The sequence below is a fragment of the Pezoporus wallicus genome, unplaced genomic scaffold, assembly GCF_028554395.1.
Source record: "Pezoporus wallicus isolate ANWC-B61680 ecotype Strahan unplaced genomic scaffold, APGP_CSIRO_Pwel_v1 contig_2908, whole genome shotgun sequence".
Lineage (NCBI taxonomy): Eukaryota > Metazoa > Chordata > Aves > Psittaciformes > Psittacidae > Pezoporus > Pezoporus wallicus.
Window position 1 is genome coordinate 2,473,645 of NW_026642179.1, and position 22,969 is coordinate 2,496,613.

Sequence of the window (22,969 nt, forward strand, 5' to 3'; positions counted from 1 at the left end):
TGTTGGTGTGTTTTTTTCCCTGTTAGTTCTCTATAGGGATGTGAACATACTTATTTTCTGAGTAAATATATAGTGAAATGCTGAAATACTCATGAAAAAAGCATGGAGGCAAGGTCAGAATGGCCAAATGCTCATTTATGATGCTGTCTTCTGTTCAAATTAGGCCAGACAAATCTTTGCTGTTCCTACTGAAATGACAAGCCCTCTACCTGAGGCTCACTGGTGAAATAAAAGAGATGTGTAACAGTGAAGCCTTTCTCGTTAGCAATCCACTCCCTGAAGACAGGGCTCTCTGCACTTTTGCATCCACCTCTATGCAGATTATTTAGAGAAGTAGCATCTCTGCTTCAGGACCAGGCTAGTGGCAACTGTGGAAATAGCAGATGCATGGAAGGGAAGGGTGGGACAAATCATATCATACCCATTAATAATCAGAGGTAGAGTTCTGTTTCTCCAGTACCCTTCACAAGGACCTGTTTTATTTTGGGATTATGGTAAGACTATGCAGTTTAGCATAATATATATGTGATAGTTTGAAGGAAATTCCCCATTGTAACCAATATGACAATGAAGTAGATATTAAAGGAATATACACCTATTTACCTGCTAGTGGAATAACTGTTTGGAAGAAAAGAATGCAAATATCTGAAGGAGGTGATCAGGATCCCGGAAGTAGCTGAGGTACTGAACTACACCCTGGAACCCTGACAGGCAATAGCAGAGCCCAGAGTGAACATAAAGCATATGCGGGTACGTTTGCTGTTTTGCCAATAGTGAGTTCTTCACAGGTAAGCAATCCAGTGTGTTTACTTTCAGTTCAAGTTTGTTTTGTTTACATTGAGTACCATTGCTGCTAACTTCCAATGAGGTGACACAAAGCAACAGGTTACAAAAATGCCATCAACATCCATTCTGACAGCATCCATGTCACAATACACAATGATGTACCGGAATTATACATAGACAAAAAAAAATATATATATATATAGCTAATTATTCTGACTAGAAATGAAACTGACAGCGAAAAAGAAAAGAGCCCCACCCTCACCCCGAAGCCCCTGCAGGAATCCATACTGATGCTTTGGCAGCCTTGTAAGCAATAAAGCAGTAACCAGCCCTTCACATGCCAAAACCTTGTTTTTGTAACATAGTGAATTCCTGGCTTGGAGAAATAGTTACATCTGTTAAAGCACTTTTTATTTCCCACCTCCCACCTCAATCAGCTTCACGTTTTTTACACAGGATTAGTACTTACTGAAAATAATAAACAAATGAGGGGTATAGGCACCACAGACTGCTTGAAATCATATGGAGTAATGGAGTTTAAGATATCCCAGCTTGAAATTCAGCTGCCCTTCAATTAGATTCAGTAAAACAAGAGCCTGTTCAGTGGCATTACTGAAAAGGTTGGCTAAAAGAGCGGTCTCTCTGCTTCGTTAGTACTAGCACAGTCAAGAACCTAAACCATCCCAACTCAGTGTCAGCTGCCCGCATCAGCTTCAGGCTTCGTGTTTTGGATTTCTGCTCATCAGTCCATTCCTTGGGTCTCGTGCTCCCCCTAAACCCCATGTACAACAGTGCTGTAGGAAAGAGTCAAATCTATGTACCCAGCAACTCCCCCCACCCTCCCAGCCCCCTTTCTCTTCACAATCTCCAGATTTCTTCATGTATGTTCATGCCTCGCTATTCACTAATGAGGTATTATTAGATACTAACAATGCCTGCTCTCCTATGGACGTTAGCACAGACCAGTGACACATGAAGAAAGCTCTTCAGTCAACCATTAAAAAAATATTGCACTTACTTTAACCTTAAGCCCAACCTGCACAGAAAGAAAATATTAATAAAAGTACCAAACAAAAACCCAACAGCTGAAGCGATCAATTTTCTACACATAAAAGTGTCTTTTCCTTCATGGTGTTTAGTTGAATTTGGTCCAGTATTTTAAAAAAATGTCCAGAAATGAAACAGTTCGAAAGACACCGCAGGCTTGTTAAGGCTTTGTCTCCCCAGTGCTTCAGAAAGGTAAAAGTTTCTTTGTTTGTCCGTGTACTGCAAAGCAGCGGTCTCTCATGGCAGAACAACTGGCCATTCAAACCATCATCAGAAAAATAATCAGAAGCAAGGGAAGATGGGTGTGCTTCATGGTCTCACCTGCAACCGAACAAACAGAATGCTTTAGAAATAGGAAATAATACAGTTTTTGGTATATATTTTTACCAGCCCTCCATACAGGCTGGACTGCAGCCCACCAGTACAAGTAGCTGGGCTCTGGGACTCAGGTTAGACAGTAAACAACCTGAACAGTAGGAAAAGTAAGGCAAATCGGGGTTCATTTTACAGGCAGGGGAATGGTGTACTCAGAGGCTAATAAAGGTGCACGTGCAACACCACAGACACACCAACAGAGATGGCTGGTGGTGGTACCCACAGCCCAGCTCTCCAGCAACTATCCAAGAAGCCACTTTGCGTTGAAAGTCTGTAACTTCCTGCTTCTCCCAAAAGTAAATATTAAGGTTATGGCTGGCTTGCTTATTACTGCCACCTAATGAACTAAAGCTCATTAGCTTAAACAGCAGTGATGGATGTCCTCACAGCTTGCCCCCACCATCAACCTCCTGGGAGGTCAGAGCCATGTGTTTTGCTCTGCAGGTGGGGACTGCATGCAACAGGTCAGGGACTCCGTGGAAAGGCAAGATGGTCACTTCACTTACGCTAATGGCAGTGCTACTGTGTCTGAGACACTTCTTGTTCCCTGGTTCTGTTTTATGAAAATATTCCCCAGTGTTTCATGTCGGAGGTTTTTAGTTGCCATGTCACCCTCCAGCAGGTTCTGTTGCCAATACAGCAGTGCTCCAGAGCATCCCTAAACCACTGCCGGCCTTAAACCACTGTAAACTTGGCAGTTAGTTGGTGACTTAACACTGACTGAAGATATTGAAGTCCTCCCCTCCTTTAAGCTTTGTAAGAAGAGTTAGGGCAAAAGGAAGGGAATGGTTAGATGGCTCAGCTCACTCAGGATATCCAGATTCTCTTATTCTTTGAGTGAGTCAACATACTCTTACAGTGTCATGTAAAGTATAGCAGATTATTTACTGTGAGAGGTTAGAGGGATTTTCTTCACACTGTTCATGTGAATGTGGGGGTTGAGGCCCAGAAAGCTCCAAAACACCAGCAAAGCACCTGGAGCAAATGCCCATGTTGCTGGTTGCAGCTGAGAAATCGGGATGTGAGGCTGCAGGCACGGCACAGAGCCAGGCTTGCCTAACTGACTTACCACCTGTGACTCTGAACTAGGACTTGCTGACGTTCTCATATATAACATCACTGATGCAGAACTGCTGCTTCTTCTTTTGCCACATCAGTTGCACACACTGGTGAATAAAAATGTATTGTTCCTGGAAGAGAAGACCAAATGAGCAGCCATTTTTGCACTTCAGAAAGCATGACAAAAACCCAAACAGTGAAACAGTTTGATAGTATACAGTAACAGCCTGCAAAGCTTCTTTGTCTCTCCCTCCTAAGACCCTCTCAATGTACAATGTGTTGTCAGCTCCCAAAATAATAGCCAGCAATTGTTAAAGACACACAGCAGCTGAGGAAGCACGAAATCCACCTGAGCTGCCCTGGCATCATAATCTCTTACTAATAACCTGAATGATGACAGGAGATGAGAACAGAGTAGAGCAGAATAAAATATAATAATTCCATTGAATCTCAGCTAAAGTAGGTCTATTTTATATAGCATGAAATGAATCCCTTTGCAGAAAGGTACCTGAATGTTTTATGTGCAACAAAATGCATCCATGCCACATATGCACCTGAAATATTTTAATGAACTTACTTCATATTCCTTAGTGCTTGGCTTCTTTACCAATAAAAAGCTGAAATCTGATTTTGTTCACAGAGCAGTTAGTCAATTATTTGGGGAGTTATCAACCTCTGTGCAAATGACCCTAAGTAGGTCGGGTCAATCACATGCACTGCTACATTTGTGGATAGGTTTTTGTGCAACAAGACTGTGATTATCTTTGGGTTTGGTTATGGACTGGCTTTTCTAAGTATTATCATCATACGGATTAAACCCTGTAATGCAATTTAGGAGACTCTTAACTGATGACTTTTAGATTTCAAAGAGAAAGAAGGTAAACCCTGATGAATGCTTACATTAAGTTTATGTGCACTAGGCACAGGGAGTGAATGGAGCCCAAGCAAAAGAAGGTGTCCCAAAACCTGAGTCTGGATTTCAGCCCCTGTTCCCAGTGGTCTGCTGATGCCAGGAGATATCAATGCTTCAGATGACAGAATTGCTTTGATTTCCTCTAATTTGAAGAAACTGGTTTAAACTCAACTGGTATTCTCAGATCTAACCCCTTTTGGGGCCTGTGCCGTTTGTTTTCTTAAACTGCTCAGTGAAACACTGCCAAGTTTTGAGTGTATGAGGCAACATGAACTCAGGTGAGCTGTGTGTGGTTTCAGATTTTATAAGGAAAGCTTTCTCCGTGGCCTCTGTGCCCGAGTGTCAGTGTCACCTGGTGACCTCTGCAGCCAGGCTTAGCCATTGCCTGGAGCAGTAGGAGCCCAGCATCTGCCAAAGCCCAGCCCTTGACATCAGCCCCAGGCAGGCAATGGGTTTGTGCATGGGAAGAAAAGAAAATAAAAAGGAGAAAGAATTGCATCACCTCTGGAGTGCTAAAGCAGTTGCAGCTGAAATCAGCATCAGGGTTTCAGATCTGCCTTTGGGTCAATATAGCGAATTGTGATGAAAACCGGTAGTTGGATGGGAATGATCTGGAGTGGTCTGAGAATAATGATAGTTTTCTTATTTCTAGATGCTAGTTGTTGTCATTGCAGGTTTTCCTCCTCCTCTCTCCCTGCTAAGTCTTTGCTTTACTCTGGATTCAACAACCCTTGGCATTAAATTACCTGCCAGACCTACCCTACAAACAGTGATGGTGGCACTTATATGCAGGTTGTCAGCTTACACTGTGTGTAACCAATGAGGAGCTCAACAGGCATGAAATCTTTCCCTCATTAGCAGAGGAATCAGGATGCATAAAAGCTTCTGCTTTGGAAAAAGATTTTGTGATTTTTTCCATTATATATTCTGACAGTTTGACTATTCTTCCAGCATTTGCCTTGAAAAAATGGAAAAAGAACTATCCAGCAGATGTTTGGGCATGGAGTGGGGCAAGGAGTGTGCTTGGCAATCTCACAATCCTTTTATCTGTTTTGCTCATTATTTGTATTACCACTGTGTAACTTGAGTTCCTGTGCTTGCCCAGATGATACCCTCTTGAATAAGCAGGAATGGCTGTCCAATACTGATATAATTTCATGAGCCATTAATCCTCTCAGCAAGCTCAATTATTTTCAAAATGGTTTGAAAATTTCATATGTTAATCTATTCTAATGCATTTTTTGCATATTAATTTCACAGAAGGTGAGAATAACTCATCCTCCTGGAAGACATCAGTGAGATTGTAGATATCTTATTGACCCATCTATACAGCAAATTAATAACATGACAATATTACAACAAAGATGAAAAATTAATTGTATCTATTCATAGCTATTTTGTCAAGTGTTCAGGGGGAATAACATGAAGACACTATAGAGATGTATGAAATAGGTCCGATGATATGTTCACAATGTTGAAGTAAACTGATTTTACCTCTGTCTGCACCATGGACATTCTGTAGGACCGCATGTCAGACACCAGGCCCAATATATCTACGAACTCATGGTCACGGATGTGCTGTAAGAGCCGATCCAAGGCTATGAAGGTTCCTGTTCGTCCCACTCCAGCACTGCAACACACAGAGTTATGCATCTCATTTTAGACTTTTCTGATGGGGACACACAGGAAAATCAGTACTACTGCAAAAAGCAGGTGTCCTGCAGCTGTGATAATCAGATGTAGCTAATCTGAAGTCAGACAGGTTGGTTAATTAGTAGGATTCAAAACCATGCAACTCTTCATCCATTGTTTATGCAGAATGTATGGAGTGGATGGCTCTGCAGTTACTTCACCTTCTTATACTCCTCTCCATGCACTCACTTACAAAATGTGCTCAGGAGCTGCCTGCTCCTCCTACTTTCACTGCTCCCCTCAAAGATTTCATGATGAGGCATCTTTAACTACAGTGGCTGTAGTCGTAACTGTAGAGACTCTGGTTGCTGCAGAGGCAACTGGAGTTGAACCCGAATAATTCAGTTTCACAGCTCGTCACGCTGCAAAGCTCTTGGCTTTGCAAAGGCAGTGCACTACTGAAGTTAACCCTCAGAGGACAGACCACCCAGAACAGTCTACTCCTAGACTTCTGTCTTGGAAGCATGAGACAGAATAGCCAGCAATCATTTGGCTGACAAATCGTTATCCCTCCCCCAAGAGAAGCTTAGTGACTAGAAAAAAGATACACTGTTTTGATTTAGAGATTCTTATATGTGCATATGATTCTTTGATTGTGATTTCACACGTAATGTTTAAGTCTGATTTCATTATGAGTATGGCTTTAGAGGTTTTATGGAGTTTCATATAGCATCCCAACACCATACCTACTACGAAGGATAGAAGCGTGTGTCTTAGCAAAAGTTCTTCCTGCTGTCTTGTCATGTCTTTCAGAAAAGCCGTGGAAATATTTGCAATAAAGCTTAACAGTTCATCTCAGTACACAGTTCAACATAACTGTCACAAAACATGTTGTGTTGGGTTTTTTTTTTCCCGTGTTTAAGAAAACTGTCAATATCTCAAATAAGATGAATACAACAGAACTTCTGATTCATTCATTGATAAATTCATTCTGTGACTTTTTAATGTTTAAGCAATTTCTGTAGGAGTTGACAAATGTATTCTTCCCCTCTACCACTCATTTCACAGCATTGCTACTTTTAATCTATATTGTTCAGGATGTACAGTATATGACAAAAATACTATCTGAAAACACCTTTTTTTCTGCTGCTAGAAGCATCCTAATTAAAAAGAAAATACTACAGTTGTTGCCCAGCTCTCTTTTACTTGCTTCTATGCATTCCCAGAACAAGCAAGTGGTGTATAACCAATCTGATTTCACAACACTACATATAATCATCTTTTCCTGCCTTTCTACCACCTTTCTTAATGTTAGGACTCCCAAAACAATATCTCCTATGAATTTCTCCATTAAGTTACAGGGGAGGGCTGTGTGATTTGCTGTTGTTTTGCATTCCGTATCTGGAAAATAGAAATTATATTACTATAAAAGATTGTTTTCTGGGAAGGAGCTCTCAGAAGTGTGTGAAGTGATGGCAAGAGACAGTCAGTGCTGATCATCATATCAACACCAGGAAAGACAGTGTTGGAGAGTGCTCACTCATTGTGCAGCTATCTAGCTGCTGCCTCTGGGGTGGGTGATGTAGGGTTGGCTGAGATTAATCTCATCAAGCCTTGACTTCCATTAGAATATGTCACCATAAAGTACATATGTTCACCCTCTGCAAACCATCAATTTACGTATATCTGAGAAACCTGTGAGTGAGGAGCTACAAAGTGGTCTGAATTTAGAGAACTGCAACAGGAGCCAATCTGGTATGATATCACAACTAACATGGGAGCTGCTCCCAGAAAGGCCAAGTAAGTGAGTACCTTAATAAAGGCCAGATGATGCACAAATCTGACACTATATAAAACAACCTTCCTCCAAAAAAGAAAACCAAACAAAAAAAATCCCATATAACTGTTAGGATGGGGTACTGGTATTACTTCTAGCACAGCATACTGCTCTTCATGTCACTTCCTGAATGTACCACAAGCTGAATGCCCAGAGGAGATCTGCATGGAGACATACTGTTCACTGGAGCTGGTTCTCTCTGGTGTTAAGGGTAAAGAATTAGCCCCCTGCTTTGACTACAGTGAGGCTGGGATTTCAGCCTGCAGCCATAGACACCAAGGCATTTCTTTGTAGAGCAGTCATCTCTTTGGATGTTATCAACAAATGGCTTCAGGAGCACAGTGGGCAATCCTGATTTACACCAGCTCAGAGCCTGACCCTGCTCTCTCGTTTCCACACCTTCATGGTATGGATAGCGTGGTCTGTCCAGCAGTATGCCACTGCCCTGCAGATGTGCGTCTCTGTGCACATCCTCCTTCTCTGGTCACTGGAAGGACAGATTTGGGGGTTCCAAAGGTTTTCCAATCTATTTAATGAGTTACAGCCTTTAGTTCTCCATTTCCTTGAAACATTTACCTGCAGTGAATAATCATGGGACCTTTAGTCTTTGCTGATTTCTGCCTGACCATCTGTACAAACTGAAGGATGCTTTCAGCAGCGTTGGTTGTGGGGACACCATGATCTGGCCAGGCAGTGTAGTTAAAATGCATCACATCTTGCACCTCATCAGCCTAATGGGAGAAGCAGAACAGCAATGTTCACAGGAGTTTTAACAGTGTAGTCATGCTCAGTAAGACTGAGGTTTTTCTGTCATTTTGTAGTGTTTTCGTTTTGTTTTGTTTTTTTTCCAAATACAGCCTAAGAATGTAAAGGCAGCCAAAAAAGTGGCAAAGAGTTTACACACTATTTGATTAATAAGCACAGGGGGTACCAGAACATCATTCTGAAAATGGCATGAACTCTTTTTTCTGGGTTTAGGATTTGGCTTTTGCTTTTTTTCCTCATAGTAGTTCAATTTTATTTTGCTTTAAAATCGAGAACTGTTGTATTTTTCAAGTTTAAGATTTTTTCCTCTTTCTATTCCATTCCCTCTACTTTCTCATCTTGCCACAGATAAAAAATAAATCTGTTGGCAAAAAACAAGACTGGACTCTTGAGAATTTTTTTTTCAAGTTTCAAAGAAAAAATTAAATACCAAAAGGGAAGAAAAAAAAGAAAAACATTACAGGGGCAAAGGAAAGATTTAGAAAAATACTCATTATCATAAAAAAAAAAACCCTGCTAAAAGCTCTAGAGGCCTTAGGTGAAATAAGATTCTCAACACAACACATTTTGTCTCAGAGACTTAAAGGAACTCAAAACATGGGGAGAGGTGGGAGCCGTTATCACTTACATAGCTAATTCTGAAATTCCTATAAACCCAGTCTGTGTGCTCCTCCTCGGACAGCATCTCTACTGTGATGTCCCCATATGCAATGGGGTCTTCTGTAAAAGGCCAGTAATGGTCACATTTCACCTGAAAAGGAAGGAAATATAAACATATTCATATAAATATATATAGATATATAAAAAAGCACAATCAAAAGTATACTGAACCTCAGTTTTAGAAATGTCTACAGCACTATTTACTTGCTGCTGTGAGGTAATATATCCTGCAATGATTTTCAGATTGATCATTCCTATTTGTGTTACTATGGACATAAGCTATGCTTTGGTTTTCTGAAGGGTAGCATTAGTATAGCAAAGAATGGAAATAGATAGTGTCTTTTTAGGTTGTTTTCCTAATAAAATAGGTCTAAAAGGAAGAAAACACAGGGAACTAGAATATACATATAAAAAAATAAATTATATTCCAAATATTTCTATGATGATGTCAAGGAAAATGTAAAGCATAATACTTGTATTTTATCATTATTTAAACTTAGAAATGCAGAGTCACAGAGTGGTTGAGGCTGGAAGGGACCTCTGGAGGTCTTCTGGTCCAATTCCTCTGCTCAAGTAGGGCCTCCAAGAGCATCAGGACCATTTCCAGACAGTATTTGAATATCTCCAAGGATGGAGACTACACAACCTCCCTGTGCAACCTGTGCCAGTGCTCAGTCACTCTCACAGTAAAAAGTTGATTCCTAATTTGAGATGGAATTTAATATGCTTTAATTTGTGCTCACTGGCTTTTGTCTTATCATTGGGCACCACAGAGGTCTCCCTTGTCTCCATTGCCTCCCATCATATATTAATAAAAAGTAACAAAATCCCCAGAGCCTTCTCTTTCACAGCCTGGAGAGTCCCAGCTCTGTCAGCTGCTCCTCATGTGAAAGATGCTCCAGTCCCTTAATCATCCTGCAATGCCTGCCTTAAGTGTATGAAGTGCCATTCTAGGTCTCATTATGATGCTGTCTCATAATCAGACAACAATGGAAAGAATTTCACTCACCAGAGAACAAGTATGTGTTCAGAGTAGTCTTTTATACTATGTGCAAGATTTTGCTACATACCCTTCTTTTCTCATTACACTGAGTGAGCATAACAATAATTTGAGATTTCTGCTGGAGAACCATCTTCCAAAAATCATTCCTAGTTTCTGGCAGCGGTCCTTGGGTTGCAATATATTCCTGGGGTGAATGATAACCCTAAGAAACAAAGAGACAGGTGCTGTTTACCAACATGATTACTGCTTCAGAATACATACATTTCTCTGCCATACATATTTTTTAGCTTGCTCAAGTTCAATTTGTACTTCAGAAAGTGATTTCTAGTATAAAGAAACTACTTCATGATATTTTTCAATTTATTTTGAGATTACAAATATTGCCAGTTTTTTGAGATTACAAATATTGCCAGTTTTCAAGGCTCCTGAAGTGTAAGCAATCTAGAATGAAGGACAGAAGATGAAGCTGTTACTATACAAATCCTTTTCCCAGAGAGCAGGAAAGGCAACATAAAAAAAAACAAGTAATGGGAATCCTAAATCAAAGTTCCAGCTTCTTCCAGATTTCACTGAAGGGTTTGCTCAGTTATAGGCAAAAACCCAGTTACAGATGCTTAGCTTGCTCATCCTAAACAGTGGGTGATTTTCAGTCACTGATGTAAACAGAAGATAGCAATAAACAGGATTATATGTGTTTATGTCATAAGGACTTCAACTAGTAAAACATTAATTAGAGTTCTGCTTAAAATAATAGAGAATATGTGGAATCCACACCCTTAAGAGATTATCACTGCCATGTTTTATTGAAGCTTAGATGTTTTATATCCATGTATTCCTTCTCCTATCTCTATCAACATGGAAAGACTCCTTCCCCTGTCCAAATCCAAAAGATGGCTATAAAGACTGTAATAAAAGATCCAAAGAATGGCCATTCTGGCATCTGCTGTAGCCATATTTACTGAGATTGTATCATCAAAACCACATTTGGAAAGTTATCTGTTGTTTCTAATAAGAGTGAAAGATACATCTACCACACAGCATGAGCTAATATAAATTGGGCCATTTCTGTGCCACCACAGCATGCGGATTGTAAAAATATTTGTGATTTGGGAGCACTTTCCATAAATGGTGTCCTCCAGACATCTAGAAGTCTCAATCCAAGTTTTCCCACTACATAGAATTTGCTGGGGTGGCTTTTTTCCTACATGGGCTATGTCAGAGCTAAGTGTCAAACCTCCATTATCACAGGGACACAGATGACCACTAGTGTCTGTGTTTGGAGGCAGGTAGTCAGTGAAGAAGCAATTGTCAGGAAAAGCCAAGCATTAAGATGACATGTGTCCCAGTTTCTATGGTCAGCATTATGCAGTAAGTAGAACTGAAGAGATGTAAACTATAAAAGCAGAACTGAGCAATCTGAAAAGGACTGCTACATAAATCCTATTATCCAGAATCCAGACATTGAGAATGATGGTTTTTAACGCTGGAACATTTTGCTTTCTTGATTCACTGCAAGCTCAGGAACTTGCAGCATGAGTGGTTAGGTTCGTGCTCCTGACACATAGAAACTAAGTGCAGGCAACATGCTCAGTACTACATGCATGGGTGATGCCACAGTGACAAAATCATGGTTTGAATGACTCATCTGAGGGTTCCTTCCATTTCCATAATGCTGACTCAGGTCTCTTCAGCATAGCCAGGGCCAGCTCTGTCAACTGTTCACATCAAGGGTGCAGAAATGCTCATCTATGGTCCCCAAACATTTTTCTAAATGGATGTTATAGTGTCCTGCCTCCACTCCATGCAGAGGGACCCAGGGGACATTGCTCTCCCTAACACAGCTTGTACTGAGCTATAGCAAGGGGTGGATAACAGAGGGGCGAAACTTTGTGGCAGGGATAAGCCTAAGTGACTGCACAAGCTCAGGCAAAAATGGAAAGACCTGATGAGGTTTTAGCTTACCCCCATTGTCAAAATGGTTGAATACAGCTCTGTGTGTACTTTAATTATCCTAAAACTCTGGGTGCTACTCCCTGGTAAATGGCTGCTCTATGCCAGGCACAGGGAGACACACTGGGAGCACCAGGGACGAGGCAGAAAACAGCTCTCTCCACTCTCCATCTGGGCTGTGTGTATTTTGTGGTGTGTCTGACACAATCCTTATTTCATGTGCTGTAGAAACCTGGAAGAGTTTCTCATTTCAAAGTTTATGTTTTTCCTACCTGTCTTCAAAAGCCACTGAACCATTTCACATTTCCTCCCCATTTCCTTACCAGTATAATCTAGGTTTCTCAGTGCTGCTGTGGCAAAATTTGCCAAACTTTTAAAATTGGGCAAAATGTTGGAAGCTGAAGGAGATACTGAGAATCTGACTGAGCTTTTAGGAGATACTGTGCTATCTGCAGGTGACACACTAACTGCTATGCCGGACACTCTTCTTTACACTGACCAAGTTTCTGTACTCACAGGGATGTAGTTGGCATTAATGTAGTCAGACCCCTCTTCTTCATTCATTGAAACTAACCGGACACGACTAAAATCATCTGTGAAAGGAGAAAAAAAAATGTCTCTCAAACACGGCAAAATTAAAATTAATCCTATAAAAACTGGAACAAAAAAAAAAAAAATCCATTGGAAAATTCTCATATTTACCAATAGAGAGCAATGCCTGTTTCAGTAACACTACAAGGATGCACATTCATTACTGTTGTCCAAAATACACCCTTGAACTGCTGTCCCTTTGGGCTCCCTTAGGTTTCATTAAAATTGTAAGAGGAACATAGTAACAATACTCAGTAGTAGAAAGGACAACTTATGCTTCTCATCTCCAAACTCCTGTCAATAAACATCCTCAGAAAGCTCTTCAAAGCTAACTAAAAACATCTCTCTAAGGACAGGTTTTAGAGCCAGGCTGTTATGAGTCAGGAAGTCTGCTCTGATTCTCCAGTTCTCTTATTAAAACTCTTCTTTCCCTCTTTATCAGGGACTTTAGCAGAAGTCTGTATGCATTGTACTTACACGGCAGGATATTCGTGTAGCGATTTTTACAGCGATTCATGGGAAGATCGGCAGCAAAGTGGGGGATGTCAAGACCAATCAGTTTTAGCTCCTGGGATAACAGAAACACCAAGGTCAAGCTCACAAACACTCAAAAAATAATGCCTGGTTAAGTGATTACTTGTGGCAGGTACCAGATTGAAAACGTTCATAAATCACTTTATAAACTGACAGCAGGATCACACTGACTGTCCTTATCTGATGTCTCTGAGTTTGGCTCCAAACAGGTAGAGAGCAAAGATGTGGTCTCTCCTGCTGATGCTGCTGATGCACTGCTGCCACCCAAGGCTGAGGCTGAGGACTATTCCTCTCTACCTGAACTTAAATTAGTCAAAATAGTGTCAAACCAGGGGGTTGATAAGTTACTTCTGTGGTGGTCATCTGCCCCACTTAATGGTTTTTCTTCAGCTCCTCAAGTGTTTTTTTGGTCTTGATACTGGGGAATGCTTAGAAGATCTATCTAGTCATTATCTTCAGTAGCTACATCTAATATATGATGCATCAGAATACTTTTTACGGGCAGGAAGGGAATGTGTCAATCACCCAGAACGGTGGTTAACACCCTGACAGTCCTCCCTACTCCCTTTCCATGTATAAATCTTTGCAAGCTAGTCCTAGGATAAGAGCTCTTTAGTTTTATACTATTAAACTGACTTTAAATTCTGTGTAATTAAGAGAATATACCTGAACTGGTCTTAGGGAGGCCTACTTAAAGACATTTTTGATGTCACCTCCTCATTCCAATGCTTCCTGTCAAATTCAGGAAACGAAATAATTAAAATGAATTCAGGATTTTAATGTCTTTAATTCAGGCTGCCAGCATGTCCTAAACATAAAGGAAGTGTGCTGGTCTGACAACTATATCGAATCAAATGTGATGAGCCACTCAAATCAGCTTACTAAACACAGCCTCTAACGCCACCAGGGTCCATTTTTAATTTCTGCATAACTGGAACGGAAGCTGACCCACCTAGCAACAGCATTAAACAACACAGAGCACAGGAACATGCCATGCAAGCCTAACATCTGGAAATAGCTGATCTAGGCATGGCAGCTAGGCAAGGACAGAGTCCCCATAGATTTACCTCGAATTGCAGAGAAAATTTATAATCCGAATCTTTGGCCATATCCTTGATATATCCATCAAAATCATCCAACTGGACAGGGCTTTAAAAGAAAAAACACACAGAAATTAAGGGAAAAAAAAAGCCCAAAATAAACCCCCAAATAATTTTAGTACATTTTATTTCTATTTTTCCCTAGAATACTATCAAGTCATAAATATGTATTTGCAACTGTTAATGCTAGAAAACAACAATAAAGAGCAAGAAAAAATGTCTTGTGGTTGAATGCTACCAAATGGTGGGTACTCATTACCTGCACCACAGCATAATGGCACCAGAGAGGCTGAGAGAGGGGTGCTCATCCCTCTGGATGAGCTAAATTCTGCCACTGCTGGTGCTGATGGTGGCAACCACCCTGTGTTTGGGTGTGTTAGAGTTCTCCTACCTGAGGGAATCCACTGGTTTGAAGCCAGGGGAATGGTCCATGCACTCTCTTCTTATAGTTCCCTGGCTTCTGAACTGTTTTTGCATGGGTTATGTTTCCAAGGCACAGGTGGCACCATTAGAAGCACCCCATCACAGACCCACTCTCAGTACCATCCCACCAGCCTGCTTATAGCACCAGGGCAGATGCTGTTTCATTTGTCTCTTGTGCAACGTAAAATGTTGCTTTCAGATATTTTCACATCTGTCAGAAACACTTTTAAATCTTATCTGAGCTTTGCTTGTGCAGAAAAGTGGATTTCATAATTAGGTTTTCTTTTTTCTTAGAAATTCCACCAAAAAAAATCTCCTAAACCACCATTTTGGATGCCACTGCCACTGCTGCTTTCTCTGCTGGCTTTGACAACCGTACACATTTGTCATCAGAGGTCAAATTCTTGTCCCAGAGAGACCATGGCTAAATAAAGTAGCATGTGGGTATCAAATGCAGAGCTTCAGCAGCTATAAACTAGCCTTGATGTAGCAACTCACATCATTTTACACGCTTTTTTGCTAGGTGAGGATCTATCTTTTAGTATAGGCACAGCCTCTGAACATAACAGAGAAATAATCAGGCTAATGCTCTGAATAATGAAACACAGGTAAGCAGCTTCCCTCACCTAATTATCATGCTCTAATTTACAAGCTACTGAAGCATGTACACAGTAATCTTTTCATTTACTTCGAGGCAATATGCCCAAAGGAACCTGTCTTATCACCACGTAATTACTCCTGCTTACCCGTTAGCGTTAATGATCTAATGCTCTAGCAACAACCATAATGAGACTTTCATGTCAAGAGGGAAACATCACTACAAACAAACGTATCCCAGTTTTTCACTATTTGTCATTTTTAACTAAGGATAAGCTCTGCTGGAATCACTAAGTTGAATAATTGATCTTTTCCCTGATGACTAATTTTCTATCAGTAAGGACCTGCTCTACCACAACTTTATCTGTTGAGAAGAATTGCTTTTGCCCAATTATTGTTTGTTTTCTGCCTTCAGATCTCTCTCTCAGGATGTGTTTATCAAAAAGTAACTGCAATAACATTATACCATGTACTCCATAATGCACGTTTAATCCATTTTTTATTTCCTTAAATATCAAAGAAGTTACATACTTGGTCAGCTTTCTCTTCTTCAATCCATTTTTACTCCTGTAAAAAAAAAAAAAAGGAAGTGTTTTTCACTCATTAAACTACTGTAGACTTAAAACAGTACTGATTTAAGAAATTATGCTTTCTGGTCCAACACAAACGATGTGTTCTCTACAAATCCTGATCAAACAAACAGCACTGTTGGCTTCAGGTGGGCTGAAGCTGAGTCCTTAGGGCCTAAGCTTGGCTGAGACTGGGAGAGGGCTGTGCTGTTGCAGGGCATGAACCACCATAGTGCCCTCAAGGCTGCTTTGCTCCGGCTTTAGTGGGCTGGGAAACTGGATGCCAACACTAGAGAGACTTTGGGAATGAGAAGCATCTGTTGGGTAGAGGAAGACCACTACTTGCAAATTCAAGTAAAGATGAAGCAAAAAAAAAGGGCCTGAGCAATATTTATCACCCATTTCATAACCTGCTTATGATGATCAATGAAGACAATGGCAAATGCCCTGCTGGCTTCATTGGATTCAAGCTTAAACCTTAGGTAATATTAGTTGACTTTTCACAGCTAGAGATAATTATGCCAGTCATGTTATACACTGTCTTCACATGATTTATGAGTCATATAATTCACTAGTGACAATTGCAAGCAAGCTTATGAGTGTGTTAAGTGGTATAACCCATAAGATACGGACTTAAGAACTGTGCTGCACTACCTACCACCATGTGTTGTTTTTTTGGAGAAAGGGTGTGTGTTCATCTGTGTTCATCTTGTTGCTGCCACAAAAATCTTAAGCAGTCAATCAGATTGAACGCACAAAATGAGCACCCTGAACTAATTTGGCTAGAGGTCTGAAAACACTTATACCCTCTGTTAAGTCATCCACAGAGCACTAATAGATTCTTGCTTACTCAGAAGAGATTTTAGTAGTATCATTTTTTTCTTCCTAAGCATTAAACAATATTTGTCCATTCATCACATTATAATGACTAAAAAAAACCCAAAACAAAACCACCCACAAAACCCACACAAAATACACTATTCATTTCCAAAATTAAGTTTTACAACATGTTCAGTTTTTGGAGTAGGCGCACCCAACCCATAGTAATTTTGTTATCTTGTCAAGGTACATTTCTGTTCAGATGTGGAGCTTTGCCTGCAGAATAAATAAGCTATAGCAATACCAGCTTTACACTACTGTGAAGGATTTACTCTGCCAAGCTTTACTTTCCAAATATTTAAAATTCTTTCGGCTACTATTATCTAAACAGATACTATCTGTAGCGTATCTGTACATTTATGTGTAGTATGCGCACAGCCTAGTAGTATTCTACAACTTTAAAGATTTTTCCCAATGAAATCTTGAAATTAATTTCTCTAAATTATTCAACACATTTATTTTTTATTTCCTATGACTATGGGAAACCTTTTAATGTCAGGCACATTGGAATTAATTTCAAAAGAAAAAGAAATCTGAATGCTGTTTATGATAGGAATGCTTCTAGGAACACTTCTCCAGGGAACACTTCAAGAGGCAATAAAACAAATGATTGACATCCATTTCTCAGCAACATTTTCTTGTGCTTTGATAGTCTCAAGAGGCCTTTCTTTTTTAGCATTGTAATTGTTTCCTGAATGTTCATAAATGTTTTAAATTAATTTATGTGCAAAACAAAGACATTTGAAACATTAGCTGGTGTTTTCATCTGTTCTTCCATTTACCCTATACATTAAAATTCAAAGAGAGGGATCGCTCTCATCTCAGTCAGCTCCTTTAAACTTGGTCAACTATACTAAACTAGGTAGCTTGATTGAAGAGGAAACTTCTGAAGATACACATCTGGCAAGGTGAGTTAATGCATATTAACCAAAAAGAGGACAAAGGGAAAAAGAAGATTACAAAGTTTTGCAGCAGTGCCATAGATAGTGGCCTCCTTGGGCTTCTTGAACATTAGAGAGTTAACAGAGATCAGTGTAACCTACACAGCAGCAAACTGCTTGCCTGATCCTCCACCATTTTGCGGCTCTCATAGTTGAGTTTACGTCATGTAAGTTAAAAGTCAATATAATATTAGCCTTGGAAAGATGCAGTTCTTCAGCTGGGTGCTGGGATCATGCTTTTACTTTCTTGGGAGAAGAAATGGACCTTTATTTAGTTACATAAACCCACTCATTTTTGGGCCCACTGAAAATTGACATGATTTTTACTACATACTCAATGCAACTCAATGAAAACCAGTCTCGGAAATCCCAATGCTGAAGATGCCAGTGACTGCCTGCAGGGGCTTTTGTGCTGAACAGTAGTACTATGGTAGCACCAGAGAAAACATTTGGTCAAAAGTAAACCTTAGCTTTGGTACCACATTTTTGTAAATCACTATACCTTGGACTCAAGACCATCAGGAACTTGTTTATCTTATATAAATTGACCACTTTTAGATCATAATCAATTATACTTATTTGTTAAATGGTTCGTAAAACAGTTCAGGTTCTAAATAGACTGTGGTTTTGTTGGTTAGGTATTGAAAAATCCCCAATCAGTTGTGTATTATGTCTTTATGGACTATTTTCAGACTAAACTATTAACTATACACACATACACACATAGACACACACAGAGTAACTCGCTTTTTATACTTTGAGACTGCTAGTTTGTATTGATTCTCATCCAACTGTTGTTTCCAAAAGCAAAACTTTTACTGATGTCAGGAGAGCATAACCACACCTTTAAAAACTAAGGTATTATCTGACAACACGCATCAAACAGGTGGGGCATGATTAAGCAATTTTAGTAATACAAAAGCAGCAGAAGGCAATACCAGGCAATGAACAAATGAATAACTGGGACAGAAGAAGCCAGGACTTACAATGAAGTGGCAAAAATTGCAAAGACAGCAATGAGATGAATATGATGACCACCATAAGATTAGCTTTTTAAATACTGAAATGGATTGGAGCATAAACAGACAAACCAGATGAAGCAGGGTAGCAAATACTTTGATACCCACATCCTCTCCAATCTGAGTTCTAGTACAAGAAAATTGTATCTTCAAAAGCCTTGACCCATTTGAAAGCAGAGGTATCACACATTTTTCATGTAATAGAAACTAACATTGTTTACACATTGCATATGGAAAAACAAGTAAATCACTTACCAAGGATTAATATAAAATGCCAAAAGATAATCAGTCCAAAGGCATGAGGGTAGCAGAGTTAGGAAAGCAAATACACTTCTACGCCTGTGAGCATTAATAAATAACATACATAAAGATGAAAAAGTGAGGAGAGTTAGTAAGACAAACAGAAATCAGGAGATCAGCACATTCTATTTTAAAAATCAGCTAAATCCTTAAAGGCTTCCTCTTACTTACTTCATATTATTAACATCCATAGAAATTTTAGTCCTCAACCTGACTGCCTATGCAAGATTTTCAGATATCCAACATAAAATTCTATTTATGTTGGATAAATAAAATTTAAAATAAAATTCTATGATGAAAATTATTGTGGTATCTATGAATAACTATTCACAGCAGATTTCATTGTGGCTAATGCGACTGTGAGTACAAAATCATTCTAAACTTCTGCATTGGCAACCTGTTTACCAGACTCTGCTATGCATTAATCCAGGAAACCTACTCAGGCATGTTCTACCTGTTGGTGGAGTGGGCTGCTGGTACTTTTCAAATCTGAAAAACTCATAAAACTTAAACAAAGATTGCTCCATTAACAGGATTTTTTTTTCCAAATACACCCTCAGTGTTTCCCCAACCCCCATCAGAAAATCTGCTGTCTTAAAAACAATACCATCCTTCTACAACTGTTCTAAAGGAGAACCACAAAGTGAAGTTTCCCTTTTTGGTACTCTTGGATCTTACAAAGTTGGCAGATACTGTGTTTTCCCTGATAAGAAAGTCATGTCAAATGTAGTCATCTCTAATATTAATCTTCCAAACAGTGGTGGGAAACCGCCCATGCAGTGGAAACTCCAAGTTACGCTTTAATAAGTTTTGCTGCTGAGCAGAAAACGGGCAGGGCAGTTTCTGCATGGACCCTTCCCCAGGTGTTGGTAGGGATCGTGGAGGTCAGTCATCAACCACCTCAGTGTTTCTCGTGTGTCTTAGAATAGTTTCCACGAGAATCTGCTCCATGATCCTTCCAGGCACAGAGGTGAGACTGACTGGTCCGTAGTTTCCCAGGTCTTCTATTTTTGTTTTCTTGAAAATGGGGGTTATATTTCCCTTTTTGCAGTCTTCAGGGACTGAAGGAGCTTCACCTGACTACCATGATTTTTTAAATGTGATGGACAGTGTCTTAGCAGCTTCATCCGCCAGCTCCCTAAGGACCTGCAGATGGGTTTCATCAGGTCCCATGGAACTGTGCGCATTCAGGTTCCTAAGATGATATCAGACCTGATCCTCTCCTACAGTGGGCCTAAGGTCTTTTATCATCCTGATAAATTTCCACTTTATCAAATCACATGGTAGCATGATTGCAAACCTATTTATATTGTTCACAAATTAGGGACTCTGACATCTAAACTAATTGATTTTATTCAACATATGAAAAATATGCAATTGCTCAATAAATACAATAGTGTTTTCCTGGAATTATATAGTCTTTCACCTCTTGCTTAGGTGTACTGAACAATTCTATGCAATTAAAAGAAAGATGCAGATACTGCTCAAATCCTGAAAACTCTGCTGTGTTGAGCTTTCCTTAGGAATCAGTGGATATGCCCATAGTTCCTTTACTAGATCCCTGGAATAATCCCGAAGAAAATCTGGCTTCTTAATCATTCTACCTGTCTCTAGGGCCATATTTTCCATTTGACTGCCTGGATGGACAGTGAATTTGGTCTTGACATTAGACAACAGAGGCACACAAAACAAGATATCTTTACTAACTTTCAGAGAAGTCAGGACAATAAGATTAGGGAACACTGACTTCAGTAACAGAAATTTGTGGACATAGTAAGTGGGGATATTTTCCTCAATTTATATTTTTATAACATATTTTATGTATGTATACACATATGCATATATACACATATATATACACACATATACACATATATATACACATATAATAAGCAACAAGAACTTTCACGTTCACATCCAAACCTATTAGTTAATTCCCCTTCCCATAAAAAAGCCTTTTATGATTTTAATAACATCTGTTGCTAATTTAATCATTTGATTCAAGCTTGGCTATTTAATTAACATGGGTGTTTGATCTTCTGCCTTCTTTGCCATTAATATAGTCCAAGCAAGAGAATCTGAAAGATTAGTTTGTACTACATACAGCTGGCTGCTATTAAAGCTAAACCAAGCAAGTGAAGCTTGTTTAATATCCAGTTAATTAGCAGCACAGTGAGGTATTGACAAGATTTGCAGAGCTTGTTAGTTCAGTTTGCATGCTTATTAGCAAAAGGCTTGCTGTAGTGCAGTGTCAATCCATTTAATCCCATCCTTGCTGGCAGGCTGCATCCTATGAGATCATTGAAGCAGTTCCCTGTGCACCAACTCCTCTTTTCAACTTCTTGGCCATCAACAAATGTGACCATGGGTGTAAAACCAAGGCACATACTACCTCTGAAGGTCCCTTCCAACTCAAACTGTTCTGTAATTCTATGATTCTATGATTTTCTTTTTCCTACATCCTGGAGTAGGGCTGGCAGTATGCTTTTAAATATCTGTGTTTGGACTTGTCTTGAAAGAGAAGAAGTTTTTGCAGAGATTGCTAAATAATGAGCCAGTAAACCTTAGGTCAGTCATTAGCCTTCGTTTTCCATAATAGGAATGAAAATGACCACACTGGTGCCAGTCAATTAGCTTTGAAGAGCCCTTTTACTTCTATAATATCTAATCCTACAGACTTTCTTTGTTCAATTACTTTTCTTCTGCTGATGGTGTCAGTGATGGTTTGGAGTCCATAGTCAGTGCCTGCAACTCTGGTAAGTGGTTTCCTAGACTAGTAAGAGTATGCTGAGGGGGTTTTGAGCCTTTTCAACAGCACTGAACATTAAGTTACAGTAAATATTTGAGTTGGCTTGTCCTTGCCTTGCAATGCAAGGAGAACTTAATTAATAGCACTGCATGAAGACAGTTGCTAATTAGTCATCTACAGGCAGGCTTACTTCTGGATGTAAATATATCTCTATGGAGGTGCTAATGGATTTATAGACCAAGTTTCTACATTTGTTTTATGTAAGGAAATATGTCTGTAAGAGAAAGGAAAAAAATATCCTTCCAAAACACATCTATGCAACTTGGTTAACATGTATATACATCATTCCCTACTAAAAACAGAAGGTGACAGAATACACAGTCTTTAGTCATCATTCAAAAACCCAAAAATATCTTAAAGAAGGACAGTGATGGCATAAAAAATAAGCACTTAAGATTAAAGATCATATTTGCCAAAAAGCATAGATGGGGAAAGACATAATTAAAAGCCTTGCTTCAGACACTCACCAATTATAGGGAAGCTTTCCATCTCTCTCTAAAGATGCAAAATTGACAAAGGTTCCAGCCCCGCATTCCCTGTTTCAGGAAGACCATTGGGTACAAAGTTACCATTTTCAGATTTACAATGCTTGCTGTGATGTTGATTTAACACAGAACTCTTGGTGTTGTGGAGAACTGCTGAACACTCACATCTCTGACTAGATGTGAGGTAATCTGTGATCAGCATAACTGAAATCCCTTAGCACAGTCATCCAAAACTAACAAATTTTCAACACCACCTGAGATCAGCTTTCTTAATGATGCTTAAAAAAGAGTAAAATAAGGGAGAAGTTGCTAATAAAGATTTCAAATAGGACTCATCTTCTGTCCACATTTGGGCTTTCTAGCATTTCCAGCCCAGTGTCTGGCTCTAGCACTTGTTGTTGGCCTCACTATATATGCTAAATATTTATCTTTCTATACTAAATATTCACTGTCCCAAATTCAAGGAGCATATGTATAATTGTCTCCATTTGACAGCATAGTGGTAATTTTGGATTCACAAAATAATTGTGGCAAACCCCTGAATTTCCTGAATAACGTTTCGGTGAATTTATCACAAGTCCATTATTTTCAGCCACAAACGATAAACTGACTTGACATTTTTGAGTCTCTGATTTAAGAAAACAATCGCTTCCAGCTTCTTACTCAATCTACTTTTAAAATTTCCTTCAGGGGGT

At 39.5% G+C, this 22,969-nt stretch overlaps 1 protein-coding gene across 2 annotated transcripts in view; it reads right to left on the reverse strand.

The window, feature by feature from the left end:
- Window positions 1-789: 789 nt before the first annotated feature.
- The window catches only part of PTPRO (protein tyrosine phosphatase receptor type O), a 151,418-nt gene continuing 129,238 nt past the window's right edge, over window positions 790-22,969 (reverse strand). The window contains exons 16-27 of one of the 2 annotated variants that reach the window (XM_057427949.1): window positions 22,257-22,325; window positions 18,936-19,019; window positions 15,804-15,839; window positions 14,220-14,301; window positions 13,096-13,186; window positions 12,544-12,620; window positions 10,145-10,279; window positions 9,043-9,165; window positions 8,226-8,380; window positions 5,675-5,810; window positions 3,278-3,398; window positions 790-2,154 (exon numbers count right to left, since the gene is read on the reverse strand). In XM_057427949.1, the coding sequence (XP_057283932.1) occupies window positions 3,294-3,398; window positions 5,675-5,810; window positions 8,226-8,380; window positions 9,043-9,165; window positions 10,145-10,279; window positions 12,544-12,620; window positions 13,096-13,186; window positions 14,220-14,301; window positions 15,804-15,839; window positions 18,936-19,019; window positions 22,257-22,325 (1,093 nt within the window). In that variant the 3' untranslated portion in view covers window positions 790-2,154; window positions 3,278-3,293. The remainder of the gene's footprint in view (window positions 2,155-3,277; window positions 3,399-5,674; window positions 5,811-8,225; window positions 8,381-9,042; window positions 9,166-10,144; window positions 10,280-12,543; window positions 12,621-13,095; window positions 13,187-14,219; window positions 14,302-15,803; window positions 15,840-18,935; window positions 19,020-22,256; window positions 22,326-22,969) is intronic. The other variant, XM_057427950.1, reaches the window with a different exon arrangement.